Source organism: Aotus nancymaae, unplaced genomic scaffold (genome assembly GCF_030222135.1).
Source record: "Aotus nancymaae isolate 86718 unplaced genomic scaffold, 86718_ANA_hifiasm-v0.15.2.pri h1tg000108l, whole genome shotgun sequence".
In the NCBI taxonomy this organism is placed as follows: domain Eukaryota; kingdom Metazoa; phylum Chordata; class Mammalia; order Primates; family Aotidae; genus Aotus; species Aotus nancymaae.
The window spans coordinates 37,434,873-37,453,087 of record NW_026988523.1 but is presented as its reverse complement, the minus strand read 5'-3'; the positions used below and the strand labels follow the sequence as shown (position 1 = coordinate 37,453,087).

Here is an 18,215-nt window from a genome sequence, read left to right as displayed (position 1 = left end):
GGATAGCATGAGGAGAAATGCCAGATAAAGGTGAAGGGGAGGAAGGCAGCAAATCACACTGCCACGTATGCACCTATGCAACAACCTTGCATGTTTTTCACATGTACCCCAAAACCTAAAATGCAATTAAAAAAAAAAAAAAAGGTTGGGATGCGCCACTCACTTCAGAGCCTGTGGATAGGATCCCGGAAGAGCTGACTGACAGAATCTGCAGAAGGTAAGAATTCTTACCAAAGTCAGCTCTCCCAGATATCTGTCTGCAGTGCCCTGTAGAGAGGAGAACGTAAAAAATTTCCCTTGTCTATTCCGTTCCAAATTCAGATCAGCAGGAGAAAAACATTTTACGAATGAGTTCTTTGAATTTTAACTTTTACCAATTTGCTCTGGGTATGATCTACAGCCTCCTAGGAATAATAAAAAGTCCTTCTGTGCATAAAAAAAAAAAAAAATCAAGATTTTGCTGGCTTCATAAAATGACTTGGGGATTTTTCTTTTATATTCTCTGAAGAATCAGTGAATCATTGAAATTTTATTATCTTTGCTGAAACCATTGGGGACTGGATATTACTTTATTGAAAGGTTTACAAATAATTCAGTTGTTAAATGTTTGTATAAGTCCCCAGTTTCTTCCAGAATGAATCATATTGTGGTTTATTAACAATTCATTTATTTTTTTCTAAATTATACATAGCTATATATAATGTTCTTTACAGTATGTCCTTATTAACTTGTTATTCTCTGCAGCATCGGTGGTTATATCTCTTTTATTATTTCTTATAATGTATATTGGGCTTTTCTTTCACTACCAGTCTCACTAGAGATTTGTCAATTTTAGCAGTTTTTTGTTCAAAGAACAAACTTTTGGTTTTGTTGGTATCTGTATGGTAAGTTTGTTTTCTAATTTATTTCAATTCCTATCTTTTCTGTAAACTTTTTTTCCTCTAACATATGACTTTAAGGCTCTACATGCAGCTTTCAGTCTCTCTTCTTTTCTATGTTGAAAAGGAAGTCTTAGAAACATGTAGCCATAAATATATTTATGGAGATATTTATTCATTTTGCTCACTGATGCATGTCTAGTCTAGAGCTGGAAGGGTGCATGGTATATAACAAGTGATAAATATTTATTGCATAAAAAATGAATAGAATACATTACTAGAAAATCCCCATATGTCTGAAACTTAGAAAGCACACGAGTAAATAATAGTTTAAAAAGTAATCATATTTTAGTAAGAAAATATTTTTAAATACTGTACATGGAAACTTGTGATATTCAACTAAAATAGTACATAGAAGGAAATATACAGCCATAAATACATTATTTATATATAGATAATGGTATTATTTTAAAAGATACATTAAACCTCCCAAATGATGGTAGATTTTTGCATTCCTTTCTTTAATTCTGAATGTGTGTGTGTGTGTGTGTGTGTGTGTGTGTGTGTATATATATATATATATATACTGGTGTCTTCCTAATGAATAAAAACACATGCATTATAAACCAAACCCCTCTATCATTGGTAATTTTGTTATAAAACCTAATATATCACATTTTAACACATCTACACTACATTCCTTTGGGTTTTATAAGTCTTTAATTATTTAATTGTTATATCTCTATTAGTCAGGCTTTGTTAGGTTATTCTCCAATAGAAAATAATGCTAAATTCTAAATGGCTTAGAACTACAAAGTTCTGTTTCTTAAACAAGTTGTGTGTGGGTATCATCTCTCAAAAGGTTCTTCTTCCTTTATTCTGTGATTAAAATGGAAGAAACAGCCTTTAAGAGAATAGCTTGCTGTTCTTACTAAGGGGGAAGAAGCAAGATAATAGAGCTGTGCCATAGCTCTTAAAGCTTCTGCTTAATTTTCACAGCACCCATGATCAAGAGATTGGCTTGAAATTTTCTTTTATTGTACTATCTCTGTCATATTTTTTAGTCAATATTATGCTGACATTTGATATGTACATATCCACTCCAGATCTGCTGTCTACCATTCTTCACTCAGCTTTCATCCTCAGAAGTCTGACCTATATGGATTACAATAACAGGACGCAAATATAGAAGATATAAAAACTGGCATGCTGCTAATCCCAGATTATTTCATTGTCTATGGCATTTTCCTGTCTCTTAAATTTCCTTTCTTTTGATGTGCTGTTTATTTTCTAGTGGACCTTGGGTGAAACAGTGATTAGGAGCAAGAGTGACTTAAGAAAAAAAATCCTGAAAATGAGATTCTTGGATTGGCTTGCTTGTATATCTAATGAGTACACAGATAACTTCCTTGTTGGGATAAAAAAGGATGAGTTCATTCCAACATTCAATACCTTTTTTTTTTTGAGACAGAGTCTCACTCTGTCATCTAGGCTGGAGTGCAGTAGCATGCTTTCGGCTCACTGCAACCTCCATCTCCCAGGTTCAAGCAATTCTCCTGCCTCAGTCTCCCAAGAGGCTGGGACTACAGTAGCACACCACCACGCCCAGCTAATTTTTTTGTATTTTTAGTAGAGACGGGGTTTCATCATGTTGGCCAGGCTGGTCTTGAACTCTTGACCTAATGCCATTTAATTACCAGATAAGCACCAGTAATAGCATAGGATGAATTACAAAGGGAGGGCAAGACATTGGGTGATCATGTGGTTGTCACATAGATGGCATGACAATAACAGGGATTTCAGAGATTTCTTAAGCTTCTGGCTTTTTAATTATCATAGAGAGTAAGCATAGACAAAAGGGAAATTATAAGTAATAAGCATTTTAAAAGATATATGAAAAAATCAAAATGTTTTTATGACACATTTGAAGGATCATCTGGGGTTTCAGGACAGCCATGGGCAAGCATGAAGCACACAAACTGTACATTTAGCTTTCAAATTATCAGCCTGACCTGCACTCTTCTATTCAACAAGAAGTACGACTTTGAGACATGAAATGGACATTTTTTAGCAGATCCTAGTGAGGCTGAGACCTTGATGACCCATTTCCTTTAAATTACCCTTGTCTGTTGAGGTAAATACCACACCCCCAACACACACACACACACAGGCACACACACCACATCTAAGGTAATCAACCGTCCTCTACATAAAAGACTCAGGGTTGCTCCTGAAATAATTGCCCCGTCACTTAAATTTGTTTCTAGGCCTACTACAGGAACTAGATCACAATGTAATTGGATAGAGAGGTACATGGTTGGTTCCGTGAACAGATAAACTGCAATAATAATAATAATAATAATAATAATAATAAAATGCCTTTCAATTTGTATCTGTGGGAGTTAGGAGAGTATATGTAGGAAAGAATTGCAAAGATTTTAGCCAAGGGGAAGGAAACATAAATTGGAATTCAGTCAAACTCATTGCTATGGGAGCACTCTCTTGGGCTTCAGAATTTAATATATTGGCTCATGCATACAAAAGTGACATTAATATTTTACTAGCTAATAGACTAAACAAAACCTAAACTAAACATTGATTTATGGTTAATAAGTTGGAAATGCCACATCTTTTCTCTCACTGTAAAGGAATTCATTCAAAGGTTCAGAGAAATAGATGTGTTGGAATGAATTGATTTGGACAACCTCCTTGGCCAGTCCCTAACCAGCATTCCACAGGGGACCTGGAAAATAATCACTCACCAGTGCATCAATAAATGCATCAATAAGTGCATTGGTGATGAGAATATGAACATCTTTGAAGAGTTCTGTGGAAGTTCTCATTCGTAACCTAGAGATGATGGTGATGATGCTACAGAGAAATTGAGTTCACTGCTATCAATAAGAATAATAGTATTCCATGGGATGGAAGGTAGAAGGCTACATGAAACTGTCAGGGAGAAGATACAGAAAATGACCAATATAAATCTGAAGTTCAGATTAATGAGAGGAGTTTTTTCCTGCAGGGATATGTAGAAATGGCTAATGGATAAGGGATTTCTAGCAATGAAGCAGATGAGCAAACAGCTAAAGCGATGTTTGACATTTATTTCATGTCTGATGAAGAGATAAAAGTAAGTTACTGGTGTTTTAATTCATGTCCTCCTACACAATTGCCAATTCAACAACAATTACCAAACCCAAAACCCCTTGATTGTGAGAGCAGATGGGGAGTTTTGAGAAAAGACACTACAGTATGGCCACAATTATATCCTGAGAATCTTGTTCCAATATTTCCCTAGAGAACTTCGCCATCTACTAAGGTATCTATGTACTGGATAAAGAAAAATACCCAGGCCTTCTAGGGATTATAAGATATGCTGTCTATTAACCTATACAGATCCTAAGAGACCCCAAATGCCACTATGATCTACTGTTCAGAGTGACTTACAGAGGTAGGGTATTAAATTGAGTCTTGGCTCAAGTTTACCAGGGTTTAAGGCTGTTTGAAACTGAGCTTAGGCTTCTGTGAAAGTTGATCTATTTCTTGTTTAATTTTATTCCTATTTATATTCCCTTTTTAAATGTCAATTCAAAGCTTGGGAAGTTCGCCAGCCCCATTACTCTTCAGTGGTCTATGATCTATATATTTGCCCTTTATCTCCATGTGTCTCAGCCTCTTGATTTTTTGGTGATATCTTCCCGAATTGTCAGATTCTCCTTGGGAGGTAATTACTCCCAAATGCCAGGACAACACAGGTTTCTTGCTTTCCCTAAATCCTAATCCTTTGTTAAAGTCTGATGCCTTCAATCTTATTTTTTTCCCAATAGTTTTTGTAGTTGTTCTTGTTATTCCTAGTCTCTGGGTTGACTGAAGATTTCTAGCTCATTATTCCCAAAAGAACTCTAATTTGTATATTTTAAGTAAAGTAAATATCTTAAAACATAATATGTACCCTAAATGGCACATAAATCATAAGAGTTTAGCTTGATAAAATTGTTACAAATTGAACATAACTAATAAATTAAATATTATGAGAACCGTGTAGGGCTCCATTGTACTGCTTCTCAGGTATTACATTTCTAAATATAACTTCTGTCCTTACTTCTATCACCATAATTTTGACCTTTCCTTGATCATTATATAAAAGGAATCATACTGTGTTTGGCCTATATCTCTACATATATCACGTCTATGAGAATCTTATTTTCTTTTTGTTTTTTTAGTAGACTTTATTTTTAGAGCATATTTAGGTTTATAGAAAATTGCACAGAAAATACCAAATTCCCTTATGGCTTCTCTCTCCTGCACAGTTTTTCCTATCATTAACATCTTAAATTATTGCAGTATATTTTTTATTTGTTAAACCAATGTTGACACATTCTTATTAACCTAAGTCTATATGTTTTACATTTGGGTTCATGCTACATTTTTCAGAAATGCATAATGTCATATATCACAATTATGGTATTATACAGAATAGTTTCACTGTCCTAAAAATGCCCTGGGCCCCACTGATTTTTCCCTCCCCGCCTTCTCTGAATCCCTGGAAACCACTGGTCATTTTACTATCTCAATACTGTTGCTTTTTCTAGAATATCAGGTAGTTGGGATCACATACTATATAGACTTTTCTGACAGTTTGTTTTCACTTAGCAATATGCATTTAAGGTTCCTCAATGACCTTTCATAGCTTGAGAGCCCATTTATTTTTCTATTTAACTGTTCTTTCACCAATACCACACTGTCTTGATTACTGTAGCCTTACAGTAAGTTGAAGTCAGATACTGTCAGTTCTTCAACTTTGGTCCTCTCTTTCAATATGTTTTAAAATGTTGATTTTATTTTTATTCAGATACGATGAGGTCAGCAGATCAAGAGATGACTGCCATTGAAAGATAGTTGATTACTTAGAGTTCCTGAGTGCCTGAGTGGTAGGGGGCATATCACACCACACGTGAAGTACCATGGGGAGAATACCAGAGCACAAAGTTCAGTTGTAGGCAGAGAGCAAGGGGAAGTTTTGGAGAGCCTTCATAATGGTTTTTGAGGCAAAGCAGGGTAAATGGTTTTGAGCAGGTTTAAAATTGGCAAGTTTAAACAATTTCACTGGGTTCCAGGACTATCCTTAGTTGTCCGATGCCTGGTGGGGTGATTAGGATAAGAAAATAGTATCCCTCAGTCCAAGAGTGTGAAAAAATAGGCAATTGTATGTGTGACTTCTGGATTTATTTGATTGCACATGAAATTAAACTCCCTGCGAATCTGCTAACCCCAGGAGGGCTGGTTTCTTTCTGGTCAGGAAGGCCTCAGATGTCAAAGCATCAAATATGGAAACTAGGAAACATGTTTAATATCTAATTTTCAACTCCCTGACTTATTAGATTCTGTCTTTAATTTCTGTCAGCCTCATCATGCCTGTGATTCTCTCAAATCAACAGCTTGGGTTTGTAATTTCATCCAGATAAACAGATCTCCTTGGAACAGAAGCAATTTCCAGTGTTTCTTGATGGATTTGCTTTCTTCAGATTTTGACATAAAAATTTCTACTATACCTTCAGCTTGTCAGTAGATTTCTATTTTCCCAACAATTTTTTTTTCAGAAGGAAAGTTTTCTCATGTGACCAGCTGAGCCACCGCCAGAAATAGGAGTTCTCAGTCTTCCTCATCATTCCTTTTTCCTTTGAGTGTCCGAGGCACAAAACATTCAGCATTGACTTTTTAGTCCTAATTCTTATATTTCTACTTGGCTTATTATTCCAGAATATTTTTGTTCATAAAGTCATTTGCTGAATCTCAGCCGTGGTTGTGGTCAAGGCGATCTCTGCTGGAGGTGCTCATCCTCATAGCTGCCCTGTTGTTAATGTCGCAATAACATTGAGCATCGTTATACCTCTTATTACAGTCAGCTCTGCTTGCATCTGTCTTCTCTACTAGATAAATCAATTCACGTATTTTATCTTTGTATCACTGTAATGCCTCATATACTGCTCTCCAAATCATGGCACTCAATAAATGGTTGCTAGATGAAAGTCATTTTCTTACAATAATTTCTTGGACAGAATTAATAGAAATTTAGTTCTTTGGTTTTTTTCCAGGCTTTGATTTAGGAGAACAGAGCCTGCTTATATAATTCCCAAAATTGCCAAGCACACCTGCACTTACCAACTCCTGCCTTCATCTCTTATACCTTATCAAGGCAGTTTTATTGTATATCTCCTGGTTGGAGAATTTGGTTTCTCCTGGAATTTCAATGTTTTGTAGACTTGATGTCAGGAAATCACTAGAATACTTATCTACATTTGTAGTGCTTTGCAGAGATGGAATGTTTTATTGCAATTTGAATTTTTTCTTTTGATATTAAATAATATGTCCTGTTCAAGGTTAGTCATTTATTTTCTCTCTTGCTTTAGCTCTTACTAAGTCTCAGAAGGCCCTACTTCTTAGAATCCCAGAGGGCTATAAATACTCTCGAATATAATTATATAGAATCTGAATTGACATATGAATATAGACCAGGTTATTTTCAGTTCTTATTTAAGATTCAAAAAGGTTTGGGCAACTAAGTCTCCATTTAGCCCTTTATGAAATGCTTTGGTGCATTTTATTCCAATTATTTAATCTTTCAGGACAAATGCCATTAATTTTACAACTGACTTTCTGCTGCCTCTTTCAATATTTAAAAGATCTACCAGACTATAAGTCAACAAAGTCACATGGCAGCTTCCTTGATCTTTTGGACATAAGTAGGTAAGTCTATTTTCTTTGTCAGTTACTACCTAAAGAAAGAAATATTTTCTACCAAAAATTCAGATGTGAATTCATTTGCATAGTTTTTATTGTTATAAAAAGGATTCTGAGTCAAAGTAAAACTTTATTTGCTCTTTTCTTGAAGTGAAAAAGCTTCCACTCTGATAGAGTCCACATACACACACAAATACAGACACATACACGGACATATACACCCACCTCATCTTAATATATCAAATTTAAATGCTGAGGGGCCAAGCAACAGAAGTAACTGGAAAGACAGAAAAACTCATCAGTGGGATTTCTCTTTTTTAATTAATAATTTTCAGAAAAATAAAAATTTAAGAATGATATGGATTATAGTAGAATAAAGAATACATTTTTTAAAAAAAAAAGCATATGAGAAAACTCATAGACAAAATAAGAATTAAACCATGCCATAATTTATTAATTATTTAATAAGTGTCTGTTATGTGCCTAGTATTGTTTAAAGCTGCTTCAGATTGTTTAGAATACATTGCTATGTCCCTTGCCTCAAAGAAACAATGTAAATAGGGTTATGAGGCATCTACATAGGCAAATTGACTATAAAGTAATACAAGATAATAGTATCCTGTTCCTGTACTTGCATGATTTTAAAGTCCTTAAGGGCTATAAAGAGAATGAGCATCTGTAAGGACTCTAGTAGGCAGGGAAGATTTATTGGAGAACATGGGACATGGAAGGATTTGAATATGAAAAACAATAGGCAAAACAAACATATGAAGCAACCTGAAAAAATATATAAAAACAGTACTAGTGTTGTGGCCAAGATTAGAGGATATTTTGTATATAACCAAATTCTCATGTAAGTCACAAAAAAAGAAGCTGATGATTTGGGGAGATATTGAAAAGTGTTTGATTCATAAAACTGTGATTGAAATTAAGCACCATCTTCTTGACCTTCCTTGCCTTTGTGTTTTCATCAATTGTATCCTTGATTAGCCTATTTTCCTACCCCTTTTTCAGCTTTTTCTTATCTCCCTAATCTTAATATTAAAAAGAATAAAGCTCATATTATAAAATTTGAGAATTCAAAAACTTGGATAATTAAAATCGGATTATTCCAGAGAAGTCAGAAATGCTAAAACAAGTTTAACTTGAAGAAACAGTGTGGAACTATGCTTTAGTTTCTTGGAAAAAGTATATAGGCAGATCATCTTCTCACAAGATAAAGAATGGGTGCCATAAAATGTGGTAAGTACAAAGTGGATTTGAAGTTAGAAGACTTGAATTCTGGTATTGGATCTACCACTTGAGCTTATTATTTAATTTTTTGACATTCTAATCAGGTCGAAATCTTGAGCACATGATAAATCACAAGATATGTTATATTCTAGTGACTCATTTTTTAATTAAAAAAGTTATTCCTTCACATAATAAGCTTATAATCTATAAAGTGTGCCAAATATATAAGGAGGTGTGTTCAATGCAACATGTTAAATGCAAGGATGAGGATGTTCACAGGTTACTCTGCCCAGGAGAGGGCACTTAGTACACTTGCCTTACCTGTGAGAGAGAGACAGACACTTTTGCTATCTACTGGGATGTTAGAGTCAAATGAGGTAGCTTACATGAAAGTATTGTATTTTCTGCAAGGTCTGATACAAAGGAAAAAGCTGTTGTAACAGGTGTGTGGAGCTACCTAAGCAAATAAACCACAACAGAGATGATGAATAATGAACAAACCCAGTGTGTCATTTCAAACAACTCCTAACATTTTATAGCCATTAAAGTAACCAACAAGTTGGGAGATGTTGAGAACCAGCAAATATTATATCTGGTCCTCCTGAATCTCTGAAGCTGATTCTGAAAGGAAAAATGATTAGGGCTCTGGGAGAAGGAATAACCTAGACTATAAGATAATGGGAAGTTCCTGAGATAATTTCTTCTTTTTGCCTTTATCACTTTCTGGCTATTTTATTTGCAAGAGATCAAAGGTACATTCATGTTATTTCCTCTTCTTTCTTCTTGTATCTTAACCTAAGTCCTCCTGCTCCACCCTTATCCCAGGTGATCATCAATCTATTTTGTTTCATAGACAGATATGCCATAACCTTGTGACCCAGGTTTTACCTTGCGTCCCTTCACAGGAATCCATAAACATACAGAACAAGTGTCGTAGAATCATGAAAGAGAATTCAAAGGCTATGGACTCCTTAGATTTAAAAAGGTAGATTTATTAAAGAACCCCACTTTTATCATCCCACAATGTATACACGTATGCAAACATCACATCATACCCCATAAATAGATACAATTATTAGTTGCTAACAAAAAGTAAAATTTAAAAAGAAAATAATTTTAATGTAAAAATGAGTTATTTAACTGCATATTTAAATTTTTTGCTCAATTTAAAAAAAAAGAATCTCAAGATAAGAACACATGAGTCAAATGCAGGAAAACTCTATCCTGATTTAAGGGTCCAGGCTCTTCTAGTGTTTGAGTATCAAACCAAGACATTTGCCTCTCAACTCCTTAGCTGCAAAAGCAGCTGACAGATAGACTGGAGTTACTATGTGTTGAGTGCTGTTTCAAGTACTTTACTTATACAATCTAAGTTAATTCTTATAACAACCCTATATAATATGTTCTATTATTATTTATGTCTTACAAATGACAAAAATTTGTCATTTGTCACACTGAAGTTCATATCTCTAAGTGGCAAAGGCAAGATTCAGACTCTAGCATTCTGGTTCCTGAGTCCATGCTCTGAGGCAAAGTGCTTTCATGCCTTTACAGTAATGCTAATTAAATGGATAGTGATATTAGGGAAAGAAACCAACATACTAGGGTAGAATATACATGCAAGGACCAAATACATACAGTACAAGAAAAATAAGTTAAATTTTCTAGTCCATGTTAAAGGTAATGTTCTTCTAAAACTGAGATAATTTTCTCAGTTTGTCAAATATTTTCAAATTTTCTCAGTTTTCTCAACTTTGTCAAATAGTTGGATCCTTTTAACTTTTGGTTATTTATACACTGTAGGTAATCATTTCTCTGTTATTTCAAATTAATGATTTATTGGAAAAATCATTAAAGGGGCTGTCTATATCTAGATAGACTGAGAGAAAGAGATGTTAATATTATGAATCTGACAATATACTTAAAGTGGAGGCGTTGCAAAAATGTTCTTATTACAATGACAGTTATCATTTTGTCTCTTTCAAACATTTTCACAGAAAGTTCTTCAGATGTGTGGTTTCAACAAAACCACTGTGGTTACACAGTTCATCCTGGTGGGCTTCTCCAGCCTGGGGGAGCTCCAGCTGCTGCTTTTTGTCATCTTCCTTCTCCTATACGTGACAATCCTGGTGGCCAATGTGACCATCATGGCCGTCATTCGCTTCAGCTGGACTCTCCACACTCCCATGTATGCTTTTCTATTCATCCTTTCATTTTCTGAGTCCTGCTACACTTTTGTCGTCATCCCTCAGCTGCTGGTCCACCTGCTCTCAGACACCAGGACCATCTCCTTCGTGGCCTGTGCCACTCAGCTCTTCTTCTTCCTTGGCTTTGCTTGCACCAACTGCTTCCTGATTGCTGTGATGGGGTACGATCGCTATGTGGCAATTTGTCATCCTCTGAGGTACACACTCATCATGAACAAAAGGCTGGGGTTGGGGTTGATTTCTCTCTCAGGAGCCACAGGATTCTCTATTGCTTTGGTGGCCACCAACCTCATTTGTGACATGCCTTTTTGTGGCCCCAACAGGGTTAATCACTATTTCTGTGACATGGCACCTGTTATCAAGTTAGCCTGCACTGACACCCATGTGAAAGAGCTGGCTTTATTTAGCCTCAGCATCCTGGTGATTATGGTGCCTTTTCTGTTAATCCTCATATCCTATGGCTTCATAGTTAATACCATCCTGAAGATCCCCTCAGCTGAGGGTAAGAGGAAGGCCTTTGCCACCTGTGCCTCACACCTCACTGTGGTCTTTGTCCACTATGGCTGTGCCTCTATCATCTATCTGCGGCCCAAGTCCAAGTCTGCCTCAGACAAGGATCAGTTGGTGGCCGTGACCTACACAGTGGTAACTCCCTTACTTAATCCTCTTGTCTACAGTCTGAGGAACAAGGAGGTAAAAGCTGCGTTGAAAAGAGTTCTTGGAATGCCTGTGACAACCAAGACGAGCTAACAAAAATATTAATAATAATAATAATAAACCAACTAGGACAGTCACAGAAGAAATCAAAGGCATAAAATTTTCTGACCTTTGAAGCATGTCTCAGACAGTGTTTCCAAGGATTAAGACTACTTGTTGCCTTTTTATTTACTCCTGTTCCAAAAAAAAAAAAATGCAAGTCATTCTACGAACTATATTGTCCAATGTCTGGTTAAAAAAAAAAAGAATTTACACATGACAAAAAGAGAAAAGCGTGAGAGCTTTACAAGGAAAGGCACAACCCAAAACAAATATAAGGACAAGAATTGCTTTTCTGGTTGGAGAGACAGAACAGGGTCTGAAGTAACTGGGAGCATTTTATCCAGGACACAGGCATTCATTTAATAATACATTCATCTGTGTGCCAAGTCCCATTCAAAGAGTAAAAATTAAAATGAACAAATATATAGTTTATGGAGGTTGGGACTGGGTGGGTGGAAAGATGAACACTGAAAAAATATGATAATGCAAGATAATCAGATCAGTTAAAAGAATATAAATAAAGGGTTATGAGAATCAAAGAAACAAGTATTTATTTCATCTGAAAGGGAAAAAGATTTAGAATAAGTGGGATGAAAAGGAGAGAAAATTTAAACTGGGCCTTAAATGAAGAACAAGATATTAATACTAAGAAACTGGGTTTTACAGTGACAAAAATGTTAGTCAATATGATCAGAATTGTTGATAATTCTAGATTTTTATTATGTTTATTGTAAATTAAACTTTATTTCTGTTTGTAGTGTTTGTTTTGTTTTCACATAGCGATATGTTTAAGTCTTTCAGATGATGTAATTTTATTTAATAATAGACTAAAAATACACAATAATGACATCCTCATGCTTGCTGATCAAATAGAACACAGTGCTCTGAAGAGGCAAAAATGGCCGTAATCTCTATGATGATCATAGCCTAACACTTATACGAACCTAACATTTTATTGATTACAATAATATAATTTGAATTACAAACACTGATCAGAATTGATTTTAAATCTAAACTCTATCATTTTCAAGCTACATAATTTAAGAAATGTTATTTAAAACTATTGAAACAGATGAGCTTTGAATTTTTTCGTCTGGACAACTGAGATTTCCTTTTGAGTAAATATGTGAACTATCTCGTTCTCACAGTGCTTGTCTTCTAGCTGAGGGAGTCAATTACTGTTAATTAGATTCTTTTTCTGCCCAGAGACCCAATCCATGCTAGAATTAAAACCTTCTCGTTTGTTAAAATTATGTTACCTCTCACAAATGAAAAGCTTAAATATCATTATTTGTATGACTGAAAATTACATATAAATTTTTTTTGAGAGAAGGTTTCACTCTCGTCACCCAGGCTGGAGTGCAGTGGTGCAATCTTGGCTCACTGCAGCCTCTGCCTCCAGGATTCCAGCTATTCTAGAGTTTCAACCTCCTCAGTAGCTGGGATTACAGGCGCCCAACACTATGCCCAGCTAATTGTTGTATTTTTTGTAGAGATGGGTTTTCACCATGTTGGCCAGGCTGGTTTCAAACTTCTGACCTCAAGAGATCTGCCCACCTTAGCCTCCCAAAGTGCTGGGATTACAGGCATGAACCACTGCCCCGGCCAAAAATATTTTTACATAACAAATTAACCAGCATGCTCTCTTCCCTCTGTAAAGCACCCTGACTGATTTCCATGGCACAATGAACACTCAACTTTAACAGATTACTTTCTATTGTGCCTGCACATTTCTGCCCTTACAAATTGTAGTGGGGATTGGGTGTTGTGTTCAAAACCACTTCTAACAGTTGTATTTATCATTCTATTTACTCTATTTATAAAATATAATTTTGTACTATGTAACCTAATAAAGTAAAATTGCAAAAAATCATTTGTTTCTAATACAGCCAGGTGAGTGTTTTGGAAGGACTAAATATAAGAAAGAATATAAAATCAAAACTCTGTAAGTCCTGTTCATTTGGATTTGCAAGTGTCTCTAAGTTGCGGCTCATATTTAAATTCACCAAAATGAATGTAATGCATTGCGAGTGGGCTTATGCTAGAGGTACTCTGAAGAACTCTGCAGTAGTCCAACACTCAAAGTAAAAACTTTATCCTTACATGAATATACTCATAAATATATGTATTTTAAGTGGTTTGACTTAAAACATTTTAGTATGTTAGAGTCATCTTTTTTATTTTCAACTCTGTCAGACTTTGGATTAATCAACCAATTACCTGACCCTGTGGGTAGATGTGAGGGTTCTGCTGTTTTGTTTTTTTTTTAATTATGTAAGAAAGTATTTTTCTATAGATGAGAATAGAAATGTAACATGCAAGCAAAGGGAAATGTGCTAATGCTGTGGGTGTATGGTTTATTATTTTTCCTTTAAAACTAAATCCATATGATTTTATAAACTGCTTTACAACTGAAGCAAGATGCAGATGCAGTGGCAGTTCTTGTTTGTCCAAGTTATCCCTCAACCCCTGACATGCCTTGTTAGGAAGAAATTCACTATTTCCTTCTTGAGGCATTCTATCCTGAATTTTTCGGAAACCCTGGGGATTTACACATTTAAAAGGGGAATCAGAGTGGTTTCCATACCAAAAACAAGAGACAGCTGGTTCACTATGTGCTGCTGTCCTTCCTGCCAGCCACAATATCAGGAGTAGGATTGTTCCTACATGACTGACAGGCAGTGCTGGTTTACTCACTCATCGCAATGGACTTCCCAACAGTCATGGTTCTTTGAGGGATATTCATCTATTTCTCCCAGGTAAATTAAAACTCTCTCACACTTGTATCTCCAGGTTTTAACTGTGCCCTCCTTTAATTCCCATTCACAATTCTGTATGAACCACCAGCTTTCCTCCGGTACACTGAGTCAAAATTTGTTCTGATGTGTAAGCATTTCAGACCCCAAGTTGCCATCACTCTTTGCTTTATGAGGATAAATGTCTACTACACAGGAGCTCCTTTCAAACACTCTGATCATAACATTATGTGTACATTTATCAAAACATCACACTGTATCCAATAAATATGTACAAGAAAAACACTGAAAGATCTAGTTCCCTGTTTTTCTCTAAAACAATGGGACAAATTACTTAAGGCAAATATACTCTTGCAACTTCAGGGTCTCCTCTATATACCTTTTCAAGTGTGTCTACCTACCTGCCTATGAAAATTGATTCTGGTGATTTGAATGATTTTCTCACTGGAAAATAGGAAAATGAAAGAAAAAACATTTGAGATTAGAACCAGCAGTATACTTCCTCTAGCAGGGTATTCTCTACCAGCTGTTATCTTTTCTACTGAATTAAAATATGCAATTAAAATATAAGCTTGAGATCGATCCAAGATGGCCACTTAAGAGGAAGTCGGGATTGCAGCTCCGAGAGTAGGCGCAGAGGGTGAGTGGACGCCGCATCTCCAGACGGACTTTTACTGCCCACAGACCAGGAGATTCACAGGAGGAAAAGCCCCACGGGTCTCCAGCGCCGCTGGTTTGAGCGGAGTGGCCGCTCAGCCTACGCCCTGGAGCGGGGGGCAGTGGCTTCTTGCGCAGAGCGAGAGAGACAGAGTTCCCTCTGAGCCAGAAAGGGGAGCTGAAGCAGGGAGCCAAGCCAGGAGACCCCCGGGCAAGGGAGTGCCACGAATCTCAGAGCCGCTGCTTCGGCTGACGCAGCGGCACACAGGGCAGCGGATTTTAATTGCGCGGAGAAGCTCCCCGCATTCCCAGCGCCGCTGGTTGGACCGGAGCAGCCGCTCGACCTGCACGGGGGGCGGGGAGCAGCGGCTCCTTGAACAAAGTGAACGAGACTGTGTCCCCTCTGGGCCAGCAAGGGGAACTGTGGCAAGGAGGCAAGCCAAGAGATTACAGGACAAAGAGGGCCCCTCTAGAAACACGGCTGAACCCGGGACGGTTCAGCTCTGTGGGGGAGGGGCGTCCTCCATCGGGAAACACCTTGCAGTTCCCGGGGCAATTTTCCGTAACCAAGACAACCCGCCACTACAGAGACTCCGTCACTACAGGGGCGGGCCAGCATAGCGGAAGCAGTTCTAACTACACCCACAGGACTGCTGGGAAGCTCACACGGAAGCTGGGCGGAGCCCACAGCAGCTCAGCGAAGCCTCTGCAGGCTGAGTGTGACTAGACTGCCACCTTGTGGGCAGGGAAAACGGTAGCAACACAGCTGAAAAACATAAAGTGCTAAACCCCTGGGCCAGAACACCTGGGGAGAAGAAAAAGGGGTTTATGAGTTCAGCTGCTGCAGACTTAAAATTACCAAAATCAGAAAGACAGCAACTACAAAGTCAATAGGCGGATAAATCCACAAAGATGGGAAGAAACCAGCGCAAAAAGGATGAAAACACCCAAAACCAGAACACCTCTCCCCCTACAAGGCAGCATAACTCCTCACCAGCACGGGAACAAGACTGGACGGAGAATGAGTGTGATGAAATGACAGAATCAGCTTTCAGAAAATGGATAATAAGAAACTTCTGTGAGCTAAAAGAACATGTTCTAACCCAATGCAAAGAAACTAAGAACCTTGAAAAAAGACTTGACGAAATGCTAACGAGAATGGACAACTTAGAGAGGAATATGAATGAATTGATGGAGCTGAAAAACACAACACGAGAACTTCGCGAAGCATGTACAAGTTTCAACAGCAGAATTGACCAAGCAGAAGAAAGGATATCAGAAGTTGAAGATCAACTCAATGAAATAAAACGAGAAGGGAAGATTAGAGAAAACAAGGTAAAAAGGAATGAACAGAGTCAACAAGAAATATGGGACTACGTGAAAAGACCTAATCTACGTTTGATAGGTGTACCTGAATGTGACGAAGAGAATGCATCCAAGCTGGAAAATACTCTTCAGGATATTATCCAGGAAAACTTCCCCAACCTAGCAAAGAAGGCCAAGATTCAAGTCCAAGAAATACAGAGAACACCACAAAGATATTCCTCTAGAAGAGCAACCCCAAGGCACATAATCATCAGATTCACCAGGGTTGAAATGAAGGAGAAAATACTAAGGGCAGCCAGAGAGAAAGGTCGGGTTACCCACAAAGGGAAACCCATCAGACTCACAGCAGATCTCTCAGCAGAAACCCTACAGGCCAGAAGAGAGTGGGGGCCGATATTCAACATCCTTAAAGAAAAGAACTTTCAACCCAGAATTTCATATCCAGCCAAACTAAGCTTCATAAGTGAAGGAAAAATAAAATCCTTTGTGAACAAGCAAGTACTCACAGATTTCATCACCACCAGACCAGCTTTACAAGAGCTCCTGAAGGAGACACTACACATAGAAAAAAACAACCAGCACCAGCCACTCCAAAAACGCACAAAATGGTAAAGAGCAGCAACACAATGAAGAATCTCCATCAACCAATGGGCAAAACAGCCAGCTAGCATCAAAATGACAGGACCAAACTCACACATAACAATATTAACCCTAAATGTAAATGGACTAAATGCCCCAATCAAAAGACACAGACTGGCAAATTGGATAAAAAGCCAAAACCCATCAGTGTGCTGTATCCAGGAAACCCACCTCACATGCAAGGATACACAAAGGCTCAAAATAAAGGGATGGAGGAAGATTTACCAAGCAAATGGAGAGCAAAAAAAAGCAGGAGTTGCAATTCTCATCTCTGATAAAATAGACTTTAAAGCAACAAAGATCAAAAGAGACAAAGAAGGACATTACATAATGGTAAAAGGATCAATACAACAAGAAGAGCTAATGATCCTAAATATATATGCACCTAATACAGGAGCACCCAGATACATAAGGCAAGTTCTTAAAGACTTACAAAGAGACATAGACTCCCACACATTAATACTGGGAGACTTCAACACACTGTTGTCAATATTAGACAGATCAACGAGACAGAAAATTAATAAGGATATCCAGGACTTGAACTCAGACCTGGAACAAGCAAACCTAATAGATATTTACAGAACTCTCCAGCCCAAATCCAGAGAATATACATTCTTCTCAGCACCACATCACACCTACTCTAAAATTGACCACATAATTGGAAGTAAATCACTCCTCAGCAAATGCAAAAGAACAGAAACCATAACAAACAGTCTCTCAGACCACAGTGCAATCAAGTTAGAACTCAGAATTCAGAAGCCAACCCAGAACCGCACATCCTCATGGAAATTGAACAACTTTCTCCTGAATGTTGACTGGATAAACACTGAAATGAAGGCAGAAATAAAGATGTTCTTCGAAACCAACGAGAATGAAGACACCACATACCAGAATCTCTGGGACACATTTAAAGCAGTCTCTAGAGGAAAATATATAGCAATAAGTGCCCACATGAGAAGAAAGGAGAGAACTAAAATTGACACCCTATCATCAAAATTGAAAGAGCTAGAGGAGCA

The 18,215-nt window shown here is 37.2% G+C and overlaps 1 protein-coding gene across 1 annotated transcript; it reads left to right on the top strand.

Moving 5' to 3' along the window:
* The first annotated feature begins 10,864 nt into the window (after positions 1-10,864).
* LOC105715543 (olfactory receptor 10T2) lies at positions 10,865-11,812 on the top strand. Its single transcript, XM_012449967.2, has one exon. The coding sequence runs from the start codon at positions 10,865-10,867 to the stop codon at positions 11,810-11,812; it is 948 nt and encodes a 315-aa protein (XP_012305390.1).
* The last annotated feature ends 6,403 nt before the right edge of the window (positions 11,813-18,215 follow it).